Raw genomic sequence first — 19,773 nt, forward strand, 5'->3', positions numbered from 1 at the left:
TCCCTGTATTTTCACAGCTAGATCGGTCATCAAACATTTTTTTCTACACGAACTTTTTGACACAAATGTACAAAAAAAATGAGACGAAAGACATATGATTTTCATTGGATTTATTGAAAGATATGTGTAAACAGTTTCTGAAAAGGTATTACTTGATGTGATTGAAATTCTACTTTTGGTCAAATTTTGGAGAAATATAATTATGACATCTTCCCCCCCCTTTTTTTTGCAATATTTTATAAAAAAAAAAATGCAGTTTGTTGCCATGGATACACCCCAAAATAATTATACTTTACCATTTTATATACTGGATATAAAATCTTAGGAAGAATCTGATTGCATACATATGCACATATATGACACAAACAGTAAGCTTGATATTGCAAGAAGGCAATGAAAAGAGGATGGTAAAATTTATGAGGGAAAATTTTAATTTTTCCCCCCTAACTGTTTATTGCTACCTGAGGGAGGCAGGACTTTATCGGGACGTTAGGATCAGGTGTTTTTAAGCTCAAGATTTCGGGATTGATTCTTTCGTGATCCGGGAATATTTTTTTCGAATTTCGGGATGTCGGGATATGAATGTCATTAAATTCGGCACCTCGGGATTTCATGTTTTTAAGCCCGGGATTTCGGGATCGGAGGACCCTTCCGACCCGTGACCCCTCAAATTAGCCTTCGTCAATTATACAAGATTCAAATCCTACCATTGGCATGTTAATAGGGCTCTCAAAAGAAAAAAAAACACCGATGGATTGTCCTACAAGCATATTTATTTTTGTTAGAATAATAATGGTATATTAAGTAGTTACATTTATTTTATGTTTGAAGCGGTGCAAATTTTTAATTTGATAATTTGATTTGGAATTTTACAAAGAAAATGCATTGTAGCAAAGGGGTACAAATAATTGTAGAATAATTGTGGTTTGAGGCCAGAGACATGAACATAATTGAATTTAACAGAAAGGAAACAGATAACGGACTAAGGAACTAAAGTGAGGGGGCATTGATACCTTCTATGAAATTCTCCAGACATAATATCTTTTACAAAATTTCATCCTGCAACAGGTAACAACTGTGTATGCCCGCGATTTCACGGATGTGATCTAGTGTTAATTGAATGAACTGATGCCATTAGTGGTGAAAACTATTTGAGGACATTTGTCTTGTGTTTTGTCTGTTTAAAAAATTATGAAGATGGTCACCGCATCTGACAGTCTCTATAATGGTGTTTGTCTTTATTAATACAGAAACAATTTCACCGCAAATAATTGAGACATACGTATTATTTTGGTTGGTATTAAAGTGTCGTTAGAAAATAAGGAGCCTAGAGTATATAAATAATTTATTTTCGGTTGAACAGAGTGAATTAAGAAAATAAGTGGTATGATTGCCAACGAAACATCTTTTGAAAGAGAAAAATGGCACAGAAATTAACTAAAGGTCACCTCAAAGTCAGCTATAAACGGCACTGAAACGACATCTGTAGAACAATTTTAACAAGGAAACTAACGGCGTGATATAAGTACAAAACAATGAACGAAAAAAATATTTAACACAGCATCAAACGACAACCACTGATTTACACTATCCTAGCTTGAGACAAGCACATACAAATAGAAAGTGGTGGGGATTGACATGTTAGTGGAATTCTAGTCCTTCCCATAATCTTGGACAGTTGTGATACATATCAACATACGAACGAATAATAACTAGAGTCTGTGTAGCTCACATGATATTTTTATTTATAATTGACGCATGAAATATTGAATGCAACGGTTATACTTTTGCTCAAGTTTCAGAGATACAAGTGAAAAACTGCATTTTCCCCTATGTTCTATTTTAGCCATGTCTTCTATGTTCGTTGGCATGTAATGTTATCGGACACATTTTTTAAAACTAAATAACCTATTGGTGGCCAAGTTTCACAGTTTCAGTAGAAGAATTTTGTAAAAGATTACAACAATTTACGAAAAATTGTTAAATTTGACCTCAAGGCCATACGATACAGTAACAGGGGAGGTAATGACGTTGCCTACGTAAAATGTCATTTTCGCGACGTCAAACGGTGACATATCGGGAAAGTTGCCTTTTCGACTGAATTTTATCATTTAAACTGATTTAATTTGAAAACAATTTTCAAGAAAGTGTCAATAATGCATGTTTTTATATTAAGGTATACAGCAAAAAATGACGTGTTTTTCTACATTCATGAGTATTTGATAAATATGAGTTATTTGTAAAAAAGAAATGCATAACTTTAAAGAACATTTTTATAAAACAGATATTACAGACAATTTAACAAAAAAACAGCTAATATTTAACTAGATACCCCAATGATGATTATGGCCAAGTTTTGGTTAATTTTATTCAATAGTTTCAGAGAAAAAAATTTTTGTAAAAGTTAACGACCACGGACGAAAACGACAGACGACGGGCGATGGGCGACAAGTGATGAGGAAAGCTAACTTGGCCTTTCAGGCGTATGAGCTTAAAATTAGTTGGAAAAGGCTTAACCAACTAAATGGATAGTCTACTTAGAGATTATGAAATTATTGAATAGCTTTTTAAAAAACAATTTCACTGTAAATTCAATGTGTCATGCATTACATAATACATTTTGTACAATGAATAGGAAGTTTCAGATTTAATAACGAAAATAGTAACACAGGTAAAAGTCACAATATAGAATTGAAGTTGGGATATTGCATACAAGGTAATATTTTCTTCGGATTTTGTATTATGTTAGCATAAAATTGTCAAACAAACCTTACCGGAATTTGATATCAATGCTCAACTTCATTTAAGTTTACTTATGGATTATACAATTAATAGATAGCTGTTTAAAAACAAATTAAATGTGTATTTCATAATAACATGAATACATGTAAGGTGTACAGGACATTTAAGATTTAACGACACTAATAGAAACCTAGGTGAATATGTTAAAGTCATATGAAACTTCAAATTAAAAAATAGTAATATGTTTTTTTTATAACTAAATGGCTAGTTTTTATTTTAAATTTTATGTATTTATATTTTTTTTTAAGAAAATTCTATAATTTTCCAATTTTACAGGAAATTTACTTTCTTCAAATATGTTTTCGGTAGCAGTGAACTCAGAGTGACTTGTGTAGCAAAAATCTGGTGACTGCAATGCGCATGGATCTGTCATTGAAATAAATCATTATCTTACTGTATACACGTTATACGCGTGCTCAATATCTTGGCTTCTTTGTTGATTGTTTGCAAAATTGACAATCAGGAAAATACGACTTCAAAAAAAGGCAATTAATTCGTTGCCATATTTTAACTTCATAATAGACCTAGATAATTTTTTCTTGACGATAATACGATATGGATGCGTAAAAAGTCATAAAATCGTGTACAAAACACTAAGTTTATGCTATATATTGAGTTGAATAAAAAAAAAAATTCATCAGTCACTCGTTTCATATGACTATAACCTAATGTATACTTTCAGTTGTATTTAAGTTATATATTCAGTATTTGAAATTAAACATTTTCCCATTCTCACGTGTTTGACATACACAGTGTAAGTGAACTTTACATTAACCCAATTTCATGCTGCTACGACGCTGCCAGTTATCGGTGATTTTCTATCTATATGAGTAATCACATATTTAAATCATCAAAGATACTAAAGTTATTACATATGCACGTTTGCTCTACTCATCAGTATCACTGTCAATAAAATAGTTGAAAGGATAAATCAAATACGAAATTTGAATACAAACAAGTCACTGATTCGTAACTGAATCCAGCGTAGAAAAACAACCACATTTTTGTGAATAATTCAACATGTAACATACATTGAATTAAAAATTTATTTTAATTTTTTTTACAAATGTGTCATTCTCTAGCATTCTCAAAACGACATTGGAATAATATGAATCGCCTTAGTATAAACGATTGTGAATGCAGATCATTGGAAAATACGAAGACTGAAACTTACGAATGTATTCAAAACGAAGATTTGCTGAATGAATCTATCAATAAGGAGATGTAAGTAAAAGTATCTAATCATATTTTAGTCTTAAATGCATGATATATTTTCATTAAGTTTAAACCTATGAATACCCTCAGATCTATACTTAGTGTTTTTTTGTTGTCGGGATATATAAGTACCCGTCATGTATTTAGTGTTTTTATTCGATTTATTTCTATCTACATTCATCATATGAGTTAGCCTTTTTCAACTTAATTTTATACTTTGTTCCAATGTTTTGCTGTTTCATGACTAGACCAGGTTCAAACGAGTTTCTCTCCGCAACATTGTGAATTTGGCTGTCCCAAGCCTTTAATTCAGTTGTTGTCGTTGGTTGCTCTGTAATATAAGTGTTTTTTTCGTTCATTATTTTGTACATGAATTAGGCCGTAAGCTTCCTAGTTTGTCACATTTGTCATATCGGTGACATTTATAGCTGACTATGCGGTATGGATTCTACTCGTTGTTATTGTTAAAAGCCGTAAGGTGACTAGATTTGTTTATTTTTGTGTCATTTGTTTTTTTTTTTTGGAGAGTTTTCTCATAGAATAAACAAAAAAATCATGTTCTTTATATATTATGACGCATCTTTTATTTTATTTTATTTTAATGCCGTGCCTAAAGCAGTAGACTAAGCAAACCGTGTCATTGTTTTATTCATGTTTTAATGTTAAATTGCAAGATCATATAACATCGAATTAAGAGACTGGCAACTAAGAATGGATCTAAGAAGATGTGGTAATATACAACCTTCCATCTAAGTCACAATTTGTAAATGTAACCATTATTAGTCAGAGTACGTTCTTCACCGCGGTGCCCTGTTTCGCACCAAACAAGAAGTTATAAAGGGCGAATGTTAACTCATTCAAACGCAAAGATCAACGGTACAATCTATACAAAAAACGAACAACTGTTTTTAAAATAAATCAAATTCCGTAACAGAAAACTTGTAACCTTTGAAGACGTAAATTCCACTACCATGTATATGTTACAGTAAATACAATATAGGTGAAAATAGGAATTACATGTAATTACTAAAATTTAGGAATTACATGTAATCCCTGATGCACTTAGTAAATACAAGTAATTCCTGAAACGGCCCAGTTATTACCAGTAATTACTACTTTTAAAATGAATTTTTACACCTATTTACTAATTGTTAAACATTGTTGTAATATGGTCAGCTGATCAAAAGTTATGGTAATACCAACTATAGAAGATCAGTGAGTACTCTCAAAAAGTGATCAGCCTAAATTGTACCTTTTTGTTATAGGAGCATTAGCTACAAGATATACAAAAATCAAATATGATATTTTTTTTTACTAAAATAAGCTGAGAAACCTGGTTGATGAGTTGTGCACTTGTAAGTGAATAGTTTGACCTCGTTGAATACGTATTCATGGGACCTTCAATTCGGCTTCAATTTAACCCCTAGCTTGATATAGGTTACCGATGTATTCAGATTTAAAATTGTAAGGGTTTCGCGGAACCCAGTATCTCGCCTACTTTTGCTGTTAGTCGCAGGCTCAACAAATATGGGGAAAAATATTATTTAAAATTTTCCTCCAGATACTATCTTTTGACTAGTACTGTAAGAATCTTCTGTCCATTTGGTTAAAATCCAGGATGGTTTATAAAATCTAATAAAGGTTAAAAAAAAATTTAACCGCAGAGTGTACATGGTGTATGTAGAGTTAACTGGAAAAAAGTCCATTTATAAGGAATATACGAAAAAAAGATTTTTTTTACAAACTTTACTTCTGGAGATTATCTTATGATCATAAACAAGCTTTTGTACAAGTTTGGTAAAAATCCAGGATATTTTGAGAAAGTTATTAAAATTTTAAAAACTTAACCACAGTGTGAGTGTAATGTTAACTGGCAATGTTGTCGCTTTGTCAATTTTAAACTAAGTCCATTTACAAGTAAAAGACGGAAAAACTTTACGAGATTTACTTCTTGAAATTATCTTTTGATCATTAACAAGTCTCTAGTCAAGTTTGGTAGAAATCCAGGATAATTTAAGAAAATTATCAGAATTTAAAGAACTTTAACCACAATTGTGAATATTTGTGGACTCTACTGACGACAGAATGGTTTGTTATGTCTCGCTTTTGCGACAAAAATCGCAGGCGCTACAAAAAGAAACATATATAAAGACAACATTGAAAGTAAATCAAAAGGGATGGACCATTTAGTTTACTTATTGAATCCACAAAAAGATGATTCTTATACAAGTAAAAACAATGATAAAATTTTGTTACAGGTATATAAGCTTAAGTTTGGAGGTCTTGAAAAACTCATAAAAAAGAGAAACACAGAAATATGAAATGTGACTCTAAAAACCATCAAATTGTATAAATTTGTTTGTGAAGAATGTCGGCTTCATCGCAACAGTCTGACAAAAGAAGTCTTAAATAAACCTATTTTGTAAAAGGAATTTAACTTTTGTCATTGGGCAAGTTTATATGCAAAGTATGTCTGATGGAGATTTTAATTAAAAAAATTATGAGATTTTAAAAATTGTCAAGATTATTCAATCAAATTTGGCATTATCGAATGTTTTTCATCAAAAAGAGGTGGCGAAGTTGCCTATACACTTCTCACAAATGTATTTCTCAATTTTGGATTGATATCATTTTCTTGTATGCTGAAAATGATTTAAGGGAGTTTCAATACTTTTAGAACAACCATTTTCCAGTTTTAATTCACAAACACTAAAGAGTATACACTTTTGATGTGCCTTATATTCCTTAATTAAGTAAGCCCTTAATTAATTTAAAATACCCACCCTTTTAATTTCTTATTTGGTATCTTGAATTATATCTTTAATTCTAAAACAAAAATATCAAGTTAGTAAACAGCTGTAAAAATGACAAAAAAATCAGTGAATACCAGTAATCACTGAAGCAACTAGTAAATACATGTAATTACTAGATTGGCTAGTAATTGCAGGTATTTGCTGAAATGTTTAGTAATTACGTGTAATTCCTAATTTTACCTATTTACTGTAACATATACATGTAGGCTGAGTACAACGATTTTTAACAATTTAATTACAATGAGGGTTGAGACCTCATAAACATGTTTAACCTCGCCGCATTTTTGCGCCTGTCAGGAGCCTCTTCTGGCCTTTGCTAGTTTTGTATTATTTTTAATTCTAGTTTCTTGTATACAATTTGGAGTTCAATATGGTGTTCATTATCTCTGAACCAGTATATATATTTGTTATGGGGCCAGCTGAAGGACGCCTCCGGGTGCCGGAATTTCTCGCTGCATTGAAGACCGGTTGGTGAAATCTGCTGTTGTCTTCTCTATGGTCGGGGTGTTCCCCATTTCCATTCTCAATTTTATACTTCAGATTAGTAGGTGACAAAAGAAACTATCTACTCATACCCAAACATACCTTCCGGGGCATTTCGAAGGGACAGTCCTTTATCATGTATAAAATATTATTCTATGTAAGGAAAGACACAATCAATTAATCAATCGATCAATATATGTATTGTATTACGTCTCATTAAAGTCATTAACTATTTCTTTCAGCACGACAGGTAATGAATGTAATGTTTTCATAAAACTTCTTAAAAATGACGTCGGAGAAAAAAAGATTAGAGAGTGGGAAGGACAAAACAACTGCGACATTGAAATAAGATGCGGTGAATTTAAAACCAAGGCACATAGTGAAGTATTATCTAATGTTTCTGATTACTTCAAAGCCAATATAAATTACAACAAGGACGTGCAAACAATTTTTATCAACAGAGAATTTGTTTCCCCTGACGTATTGAACGATGTCATCTGCTATGCTTATACCGGAATGTTTGAAATTAGTAGTAACAACGTGCAGGATAGTATTGCAACAGCTTCATACCTCCAAGTTAAAATCATTTTAGACGAGTGTGAAAAGTTCATGATTAAGAACGTCGATGATTCAAGTGCTATTTCTCTACTTCCGTTTGCAAATCGTTATGATCTCAGCAGTTTGATCGAAACTATAGTCATATCGATATCTGAAAATTTTGATTCATTAGTGGATCGAAATGCCTTTACACGACTTTCCCATGACGAATTTAAGTTCTTGTTGATGGATAGGAATCTTTCCGTTTTTCGAAAAGGGATTCCAGTCGACAATCCTGAAATTCATATTATTGAAGCTGTTGGCAAAACATTAACAGCTAATCAAGACGATGACGTATCAACCATCAAAGATATTCTTAGTGCTATTCGGTTTTCAGATCTACCGAAAAGTGATCTAAATAATTTATATCAAATTTACCCTGTTTTTCAGATTTTGGATAGATCCTTTTTTCTTAACACGACGAACAGTAGTCTTCTAAATAGAACATTTTCTAAGCCTATGAAATGTTTTAAACACTCAATACCTTATGCAAGCCATAGCCGCAGAAAATTTACAAGTCGTCTTAACTTCATGAGTTGTTTCAAGGATATCACAGATGTTAATGATCGTCCTAGAAAGGTTTGGTTGTGGGTCACACGATGGGAAGGCTTTATTGTTATCGGAGGGATACGAGTTAATTATGAGAGTGGAGAGAATATTCTTCATGGTATTCTCCCAAAGGCTAAACATTCTATTATATCTGAGCATGAATTTGTTCTTGATGAGAATGAAGTCATTACAAACATAAGTATTAGAAGTGGTGTTCTAATAGATAGTTTGTCATTTGATACGAATTATGGTCGCACATATGGCCCGTATGGAAGTGATGGTGGATTCCCATCATCTGCATCGCCTCCACAAAAACGAGGTTATTTCCATTCATTCCACGGAATGGTTTATAAAGGACGATATGAATATTTCATTGCTAACATCGAATTTACATGGGTTGTGTTTGAAACACATAATACGGACAGCAAAGAACCCTCGATCCATAGTAACGAATCATGGTACTGCAAACCTCGATCATCCGATAGAAACTCACCTTTGGAAGCTAGCGTCTGTTACGAATCTGACGAATTTGACGATCAAGGAGAAATATATGACAATGCAGTAACGATTTCATTAATTGACTAGTGTTATCTAATCATTGTAGATCGACCAGTTGTCTTTTGCTATACAAGAACAGACAGGATATTGGTCTTTTATAGACTCAGTTTATGCACAACAACAACAATATTATAACCAAAGGAACTTGTCTAAGTGGAACCTTTGCAACCCGACGCTCACACCACAATTTGAAATGAAGAACAAAGAAATGGTGTAACATCGATGAAATTAATCTGGCATAGTAATCAAACATTTATTTGGAATTTGTTTCAACAATAACACGGAAGCGAACAAAAACACTTCTAACATATATGTACAACCAATGGGCATATCGAGTTATATGTAAAATAACTTGGCAGAAAATAAAGCTTTTTTCACCATAGTCTGTCCCCACGAATCCATAAACATGATATGAAGATAGTTTTATGAAAATAGATGTACTATCAAAGATATTGATTTTTTATCAACTTTTCTAGTACATATTATGACTATACCATTTAAAACGTGAACCTTCTTATTTTCATAACACCTATTATTTTGTAAAATATAGATATTTCATATCTTTTGGATAGTTTTGGGGTGTTTCGTAAATATTTAATAGATGTTGTTGAAAGCACCGGCCTTAACCTTACGAGACCGAATGTTGAATGAGGTTGTCGGGGGTTTCAACAAAAACTATGGTATAATTTACGAAACATCGCAAAACTATCCAAAATATGAAATATATATTTTAACCTTTTGCAACTGTCATTATTACAAAAATATTTTGCATATATATATTTTTATTTTTTTGCATTGAAAATAATTTGATAAGAGTCTGTAAAGATATTCCCTTGATTTGGGCCATTCAAACACCACCCACTTTCTTAAAATCACGGACTTCTTCAAAGGCGCGAATAACAGTTGAATAAAATTCATCGACAGTTAAGAAATATTATAATATAGAAAAAATAAAATGATCGCTATATGTGTGCGATGAAGAATAAGTCATTACCCTGGCGCAAATATGTGACGATTAAGACATATAGGAAAAGATTTAGTTCTTGACAGTGATAATTACAGACTTTCTCGGATTGCAGCAAACGGGAAAATAGTTTCCAGGGACTGTTTTATGAATTACGGTTTTAAGAATGCTATCTGACGGACTATAATTATGCTGCAGTGGAGATTTTAAGCATAAAAGAGGGGCGAAAGATACCAGAGGGATAGTCAAACTAATACATTGAAAATAAACTGACAGCGCCACAGCTAAAATTTAAAAAAAACAGACAAATAATAGTGTTACGGCCAGAAATTACCTTTAAATTGTAGCCAACAAAAGACACAAATCAATAATAAAATTTAACAATATTCATTATACAAAAATTTACAAGAAGTATCACACAAATATTACTGTCAACTTAACTGTCAAAATATGAGTCCAATCTTTTATTTTTATCTGTATCCGGATATCTTTCGGAATCCAATCTGAATATTACTTTCACTACTACGGTCACAATCCAGTATGATGTTGTTTGTAGTATAAAAGTGTCAAACCAAATACTATGAATAATAATGTCTATCGATGTCTAAGTCTAAGTGTGAGAGTTTAACTTAAAAAGTGTCTGTATATATAAAGTTGTCACGGAAAATTCTAGAACACTCTAGAATGGAACGTCCTAGAAAGTTACAACGGAAGTTTCTAGTTAAATGTAGAAGTTTATATAACGCATCTTTTATTAATAGGATCATTCTGGAATCATTATGTAAGTCAAATGGAAAGTTCCAATCATTCTGTGATTGTTCCAGTGATTTCTAAACTGCACAGTTCTAAGATTATTCTGTAGAAAACTATCAGGCCACACAACACAAATCAGGCCAACATAAATAAATACAATAATTACAATATCATAACAATAGTAAAGAAGACGAAACATAGAAAACTAAAGACTAAGCAACACGAACCAAACAAAAACTTGTATGATGTCAGGTGCTCCGGAAAGGTAAGCAGATCCTGCTGGCACCCGTCTTGTTGATTATGTTATTACAAATCCGGTAAATAGTCTATTTCGGTAGGTCACATTCGAAAAAAAGGGAAAGAAATTGTAGTTACGACATACGGAACATATCCGATATCATCTGTGAAACGGTTATTCCATAACGGTCAACCAACTCGTGATGGTGTCCGAAAAATTTACGAAGGAATGATTTCAACTTTACAATTTAAAACTCTTGGTGTACTAGCTTCCTTGTGAGCAGCAATACTCTATATACTCTGTATACTCTGTAAAAAAAAAACTCTGTATGCAGGCGCTACTGAAATATTGCTACATGAAAACGGAAAGCTTACAATTGGGAAGCAGAAATCATCTCTTTTGTCGTACAGTTTTGTTTTCAACCGACCCTCGTTGTCAATTTCTAGATGTTAGTCAAGAGATGAAGCGTACTTAACTGTATCTGTAGTATTCTTTATCTCTAGTTCCATGGGATAGATTCTTTCAACATATAGTCACCAAATTTTGTATTATTTAGCGAGAGAACATCATCTATATAGCGGAACGTACAGTCAAAGAACACTGCTAACTTATCATTTTTCATATGAAGTTCCTGTATGAAGTCAGCCTAATAATAATAAAGAAACAAGTCGACAAGAAGAAGGACACAATTGGTTCCCATTGGAATTCTGACAGTCTGTTGAAAAACACGTCTTCCGAACGTAACAAATATGTTGTCAATCACGAAATCAAGCATCTTGATTATGTCTGATTCAGAGAATTTTTTGTTTGAAGCCGAGTGATTCTATACATAGTAGGATTTATCCCACCCAAAACAAGATACTTGTATTTACGTTCGCAATTCTTTTAAGTGAAACAAATTAATACCAGCTCTTTCAATTTGTCTTTTAGATTGGAATTTTGAATACTTGTGTAAAGTGTAGAAAAGTCAAATATTTTAATAATATTGCAAGATGAGTGTTTTTTTAGATTGTATGTAACCTGAAAGATCTTTGGCAATTTTAAGTATCTACATCTGATTCACGACACCTCTAGATTGGGCAGTTCTACAATAACTTTGGAGCCCGGCTTTGATAAAAGAAAATGTTATAATTTAGAAAGAGGTTTCATGGAGCATTTGGAAGACCCAGTAATATACCGTTGTTTGTATTGACACTTATAAAGTTTAGGTATCCAATACAGTGATGGAAAATCCAGTTCTTCATCTTTGGTTGAAATTTCAAAAGAACAGGGAACAGACCTATAATTATTCAGAATTTCTACTTAAGTAAGTGTTGTGAGGGTAAATGTTGAGTTTCCAAGTGAATTGTCAATACCTAATTCATTTATCAAGCAGTTGATGTAATGATATTTACACACAAAAACAATGTTGTTTGGGGCTTTAACTTCGGGGACAGCAACATATTTGTCATGGAGGTAGGACAAGTGTTTTACAACATTTGGGTCTTTGCAAATTGACGTAGCGTGAGTATTGATAGACCCGTTTAGTTTCTTAATTCGGACTTTTATCAACAACCTCACAGCTTTTGTTTTCGTGTTGTTTATTCTTTAGTTTTCTATGTTGTGTCATGTGTGCTGTTGTTTGTTTGTCTTTTTCATTTTTAGCCATGGCGTTGTCAGTTTGTTTTAGATTTATGAGTTTGACTGTCCTTTTGGTATCTTTCGTCAATTTTTTAAAACCACTAGGTCGATGTCTCTGCTGGTGGAAATTTTGTCCCCGAGGACATCATCCGCCCAGTAGCAAAACCACAATTGCATGAATTTACAAAGACAGGAAACTGGCTCCGACGTCGCCCAGTATAAAAAGATCCGCAACAGACGTCACCATGGACACGGTAACTCAGTGAATGTGATGAATATTTTCAACTCGACTCCTCGACGTAGACGCAGTCATGGTCATCGTCATCATGCATCACCTTCTCTGCATGATGTATCTACTAAGGACTTGCTGCCATTTATACAAAAGCCGTTAGGTATTCATCACATTCGCACGAACCTTTATTCATTACCCCTTTCAAAACTTCATTCTCTGTTCAATTTATGTTTGGAATCCACAGTTACAAACCCTCATTCAAACCATTACAAAATTTCGGATATTGCAAGTCACAAACTTTTCAAAAAGAGAGAAGATCTTTCCTTAATCTTTCCGTTGCCAACAAAGGTCTCAATGGCGTCAACTGAGGCAACATCCTTCATCATAAATTAGTTCAATCGAAAATACCTCCTTATTTCAAAGACCAGTCTGTACCAATCATTTCTTATACCTATACCAAACCTATTGCAAATAAAATTTTCATTTACAAACACGTTTTGCAGGATCTCGATATTGACGACTTCAAGTCTAAACCTCCTGATTGCACTTGTGCTAGGTCCCATTTCACATTTAATCCTGCTGGCCACGTTATTACCGGTGACCTCAACATTGTTAATAACACTTCTCTACGAAATGTGTTATCGAAAGGTCCGAAATATCGTGAGCCTAAATCCATCAATTGGAAATACAACTTTAAAATTTTGATGGATTCAGTTGACGATTATGCCAGGCAATAGGATAAACGCGAGAAGGAAGACGTAGACACTCTTTCAGTGAGGTCGTTGATATAAATCAGAATTAAAAAACTGAACGGGTCTATCAATGCCCATGCTACGTCAATCTTTAAAGACCCGAATGTTGCAAAACACCTATCCTACCTCCATGACAAATATGTTGTTGTCCCCGCAGATAAAGCCCCAAACAACATCGTTTTTGTGTGTAAAACTCATTACATTAACTGCTTGATAAACGAATTAGGTATTGACAATTCACTTGGAAACTTAACATATTTAATTCCGCCACATTTTTTATGTATGTGCCTGTCCCAAGTCAGGACCCTGTAATTCAGTGGTTGTCGTTTGTTTATTTGTTACATATTTGTTTTTCGTTCATTTTTTTACATAAAAAAGGCCGTTAGTTTTCTCGTTTGAATTGTTTTATATGGTCTTGTCGGGACCTTTTATAGCTGACTATGCGGTATGGGTTTTGCTCATTGTTGAAGGTCGTACGGTGGACTACAGTTGTTAATGTCTGTTTCATTTTGGTCTTTTGTGGATAGCTGTCTCATTGGCAATCATACTACATCTTCTTTTTTATATATACCCTCACGGCACTTACCAAAGAGGAAATCCGGGATAATCATAGGTCTGTTATGTGTTCCTTAGGAATTTCAACCAAAGATTAAGAACTGGATCTTCCATCACTGTATTGGATACCTAAACTACATAAGTGTCCTTACAAACAGCGGTATATCATAGTGCTAGGTATTACAAGTGCTCAACGAATCCTCTTTCTAAATTATTAACATCTCTTTTATCAGTAATCAAAGACGGACTTCAAAGTTATTGTGAAACTGTCTATTCTAGAGGGGGCGTGAATCAGATGTGGATACTTAAAAATGCCAAAGATCTTTTAAAGTACATACAATCTAACTCTCTTTCATCTTGTAACAGTATTAAAACATTTGACTTTTCTACTCTTTACACAAGTATTCCACATTCCAAACTAAGAGACAAATTGAACGAGTTGGTATTGCTTTGCTTCATAAAAAAGAATGGCCAACGTAGATACAAGTATCTTGTCTTAGGGAGGGATAAATCCTACTTTGTAAAAGATCACTCTGATTCAAACAAAAAATTCTCTGAAACTGATATTATCAAGATGCTTGATTTCTTGAATGACAACATATTTGTTACGTTCGAAGGACGTGTTTTTCAACAGACTGTCGGCTTTCCAATGAGAACAAACTGTGCCCCTCTACTTGCTGACTTGTTTCTTTATTATTATGAGGCTGACTTCATGCAGGAACTTCTTAGAAAGAAAGATAAGAAGTTAGCGATATCCTTTAACTCTACTTTCCGCTATATAGATGATGTTCTTTCACTAAATAATTCAAAATTTGGTGACTATCATGTGGAACGCATCTATCCCATCCTTATACAGTTAAGTCGGCCTCATATCTTGACTTACATTTAGAAATTGACAATGAGGGTCGGTTGAAAACAAAACTTTACGACAAAAGAGATGATTTCAGCTTTCCAATTGCGAACTTTCCATTTCTAATTAGCAACATTCTAGCAGCACCTGCATACTGGGTATATATCTCCCAATTGATATTATATTCCCGTGCTTACATTTCCTATCATGATTTTCTTGATAGAGGGTTGCTGCTCACAAGGAAGCTATTAAACCAAGAGTTCCAAATGGTGAAGTTGAAATTATCCCTTCGTCATTTTTACGGACGCCATCACGAGTTGGTTGACCGTTATGGAATAACCGTTTCACAAATGATATCGGATATGTTCCTTACGTCGTAACTACAATCCCTACCCTTTCTTAAATGTTACATACCGAATTAGACTATTTACCGGATTTTTTATCAAATAAGCAACACGATGGGTGCCACATCTGGAGCAGGATCTGCTTACCCTTCCGGAGCACCTGAGATCACCCCTAGTTTTTTAGTGGGGTTCGTGTTGTTTATTCTTAAGTTTTTTATGTTGTGTCATGTGTTGTTGTTTGTTTGTCTTTTTCATTTTTAGCCATGGCGTTGTCAGTATGTTTTAGATTTATGAATTTGACTGTCCCTTTGGTATCTTTCGTCACTCTTTTATCCATTCGAAAAGAGTATTTACGTCTTTTTTTCTAGCGTTTAGCCCTGGCATATTCATCGACTGAATCCATCAATATTTTGAAGTTGTATTTCCAAATGATGAATTTTGGCTCACGATATTTCGGACCTTTGAATAAAAATTTTGCAGGGAAGTTTTATTGACAATGTTGAGGTCTCCGGTTATAATAACTGTGAAATCAGTGCATTTTCAGGTAAAATTTTGTGCTTCTTGTAACAGAAGTTCACCATCAGGTTATTTGGTCTCATCAGCTCAAAAACTAGTATAGAATTTCATTGTTCGGTGTCCTTTTCAAATTATATTACAAATAATCATTTTGACTTTCTCTTACTTTAAGATGGTGATAGATAATATGCTGTCAAGTATATCTTAAAAAAGATTGACACTCAGCGACTTAATACAGTCACTATTAATTTCATGATGTAATGAATCTATATAATAACATTTTCCAGAAAAAAAAGCATTAGTGTTAGTAAGAGGACGTCATTAAGAACATGTCCGGTATCATCTGTTACAAAGGAATAATTTCAACTTTATCACTTTGAACTTTTGGTTCAATAGCTTCTTGTGACACTCAGTAGAAAACCACAAATATTTAAATATCTGATATAGTTCAGAAAATATGTTGTTTATTTGATATTGTCATTTCTAAACTAAACATTTTAAAAAGAATTTCGATTTCACAAAAAAGTTCTAATCTTATAGATTTACTGCAAGATAAAATCAGTACTTTAAAAATCATTGAAACATTTTGATGACACCGAAATACAATCACTTAATTTAAATTCTTTTGGTATAAGCGAGTTCTTCCCTTTTTCAATATTTGCGATGTGATCATTTGCAATAAAATACATTAACAAACTTTTATTAGACTTTTAAGGCTAATCAGAAATTTACAGGATTTACAGAGAAATATGTGTTGTTTCAATATTTTAAAGTTTAAAATGCATGCATACATTAGTACAATGAAAGGGTATCTTCTCTTGAACAGGTTTTAAAAAGCATATGTGTAATGTTGCTTATGATAAAAGTTTTTGTACAGTCATTTTCTATGTAGAAAATAAGTTAATTATGTGACATTTTAAAGTTTTATGGTGATAAATATATTTTCGTCAATTTAATGAGAACTATAAATATATTGTATTGTTAAAGCTGTAAGATGATATTTTGTTTGCGTATATAATCACGCTATCAGTATCATATACTCGTCATTGGTAACAATATCAGATGGCAGAGATGTATGGCACACATGAGAGCATTTAAATCGGAGAGAAAATAAAAACAAAAAAAGTACATAGAACATCAAAGACCTCTCCCCTCCCCCCAAAACCCACAATATATTATAGAACAAATATTTTTAAGATAATATGTTATCCTAAAATTTACCCAAACTATGTTTAAATTAAGAAATGTGTTCCTCAGACATTGTACCACAGATGTGTTAGAGTGTGGATATTGAAAGTTAAAACTCCACGATTAAACACCTAAAAAGTTGGGGTTTTTTCATCGGCAATCGTACCACATATCTTTGTATACATATTGAAATTCATGTTCGAAAATTGAAGAGTGCAATTTTTTTTTATTTATTGTTTGTTTATGTGTAGTTGTGAGTGTGTGTGTGTGTGTAGAGGGGGGTAATATCTATACATAGCATGAAGCTAAAATATATGTAAATATGTAATATAACCATCACTATTCTGAATCTAATAAACAGTTAACAGAAATATAACTTTCTAGAACCCCGGATTTTATTTTACACTGTGAGAATATGACAGCTGTGCTAACGTTCTAAATTTAGCTCGGAACATTTATCAAGTACGTCATTTAATACAAAACGGACGAGTATATGATACTGAGGTAGTGATTATATACACAAACATAATATCATTTTACTGAATTAACAATATACAAAAATGTAATTCAATTGTTTAAATGAACAAACATATATAAATCCCCTACAAAATTCAAATCGTCAAATCTGTACTTTTCATATTAAGTACAACAAAGAACAATACTGTAAATCGTTTTAACTTTTCCTGATTCCAAGTATTCAACAAGAAAGTCCCTTATTATGGTATATTTGTATGTGTATTGATAAGGCAATTATTATCTGTTGTGAAAGAAGAGATAGGAGATATCATTTGTCGTGCAAAATCAAAATGCAAGACAGTTTTAATTTAATTGTCGTTGCCAGGAATCATTTTAAGATATGCCATTTTCTATTAGCTATAAAGTCATGAAATACCTCTTTTTTTTGGCTTTTTTTTTACGTTACGATATCATTGATCATGGAAAAGGGGAATGTATGCTAGAGACACAAACCATACCAAAGAGCAGAAAACAGCACAAGGCTATTAATGGGTCTTCACTATAGCGACAAAATCCCGTTCCCAGAGGTTGGCTTCTGCTTGCCCCTAAGCAAAAAATGTACAAGTTAAGTAAAAATAGACGCCATAATAAACTCCAAAACATATAAATGAACTTAAGTTAAAAATCATACAAGACTAACAAAGCCATGAGATTGATGTCCTTGATGAAATCTGATTACATGTAAAATATCTCAAACCAAACATCAGCATCAGAAATGCAATATAAATAGAAAAAATGAGACGAACGTTTTTTCCTTTTTTTGCGTAACTTAAAAGATACAAACATACATTTTGTAAAAGAGGGACGAAAGATACCAAAGGGACAATCAAACTCATAATTCGAAAATAAACTGACAACGCCATGGCTAAAAATGTAAAGGCAAACAATAGTACACATGACACACTATAGAAAACGAAAGAATAAGCAACATGAACCAAACCAAACACTAGTGTTAATATCAGGTGCTCCTGAAGGGTAAACACATTACACATTATAATTTTTTTGTAACCTGCAGAAAATAACAAATATTACCAATAATGTGCAAACAAAGATTTTAAAAAACTATTTATTCGTAATTCTTTTCTTTTTACATTTGTCTGTAATTAAGTAAAAGGGTCAATGAATAAACAAACATGATATGAAGATGGGTTATATCAGTTTGTAAAAATAATATGTCTTTTTTTGGTTGAAAACAGGTTTAAATCTACGTTATATGATGCGATCAGTCCCTTTCCTCGTGATCATAAGTGAAGTATTTTCAAAACGTGTCCTTATTTGGTCATTTACAATTTGCGAAGTATCGCTTTTTAAATAATGTGCAACTATGTGAAGCGGCAGGCTGTAAATATATTTGTTTATTACAAAGTATAAAATAAACACTTTTCAATGTTTATAGCACATCACGCGGCCACGTGTTTTAATCAAATAAAATTACAGCCACATAAGCTATCCTTGGAGCTGAATTAATCCTTTCTGGTTATATTCTGAAAACACAGTGTGTATTTTTGCCAGAAGAGAAATGCAGGTCATGCATGCTTGAAATACGGCAATTATAATATGCATTTGCTTTAGTTATGCGTACAACTCTTTATGTACAATGAAAACAATGAATACTAGACGGACTTACATTTATACTTTTTAAAACTCTTTAAACCATACTAAGCGGAGATACATCTGCTTGCATCTTTCTTAAACAAATTACTGTTAGGTATGATGACCGTGCTTGGAAGTCACATGCCAAGCTCTTACTGTCATGTCCTGAATTAAGGTGAGAAAAGCGAAAATTTGCATTCACGATAAGAATACGCATTTGCGTCTTAAATATAATGATCTGACAGTTGAATTCGACTGTCAAACTACCTACCTGAAATGTTTTGATTTCGGTTTAATTGACTTTTTATTCACAATATTGTTAACGCTAAACGATAGTGTACGTGCGAATAGGATGATGTACAATGGAAATGAATCAAGACGTGTAGGATAGCTGGTCAACACAATAAATACAAGTTTTATAATAGCACCATAGTAAAAATAGTCAGATGTTATAATTTTGAACTATTTAAACAAACAAACAAACACATTTTTTTGAAATTTTATAATCAACATACATATCTATTTTGTTGTGTCATCTGTACTATTATTTTTCTGTTTGTCTTTTTATTTTTAGCCATGGCGTTGTCAGTTTATTTTCTATTGATGAGTTTGGCTCTCCCTCTGGTATGTTTCGT

At 32.7% G+C, this 19,773-nt stretch overlaps 1 protein-coding gene across 1 annotated transcript; it reads left to right on the plus strand.

Moving 5' to 3' along the window:
* Positions 1-2,632: 2,632 nt before the first annotated feature.
* LOC139515731 (uncharacterized) lies at positions 2,633-9,790 on the plus strand. Its single transcript, XM_071305396.1, has 3 exons — positions 2,633-2,716; positions 3,885-4,026; positions 7,556-9,790. Exons 2-3 carry the CDS (start codon positions 3,911-3,913, stop codon positions 9,042-9,044), a joined length of 1,605 nt encoding a protein of 534 aa, XP_071161497.1. The 5' UTR covers positions 2,633-2,716; positions 3,885-3,910; the 3' UTR covers positions 9,045-9,790.
* Positions 9,791-19,773: the final 9,983 nt, after the last annotated feature.

Source organism: Mytilus edulis, chromosome 3 (genome assembly GCF_963676685.1).
Source record: "Mytilus edulis chromosome 3, xbMytEdul2.2, whole genome shotgun sequence".
Taxonomy (NCBI): Eukaryota; Metazoa; Mollusca; class Bivalvia; order Mytilida; family Mytilidae; genus Mytilus; species Mytilus edulis.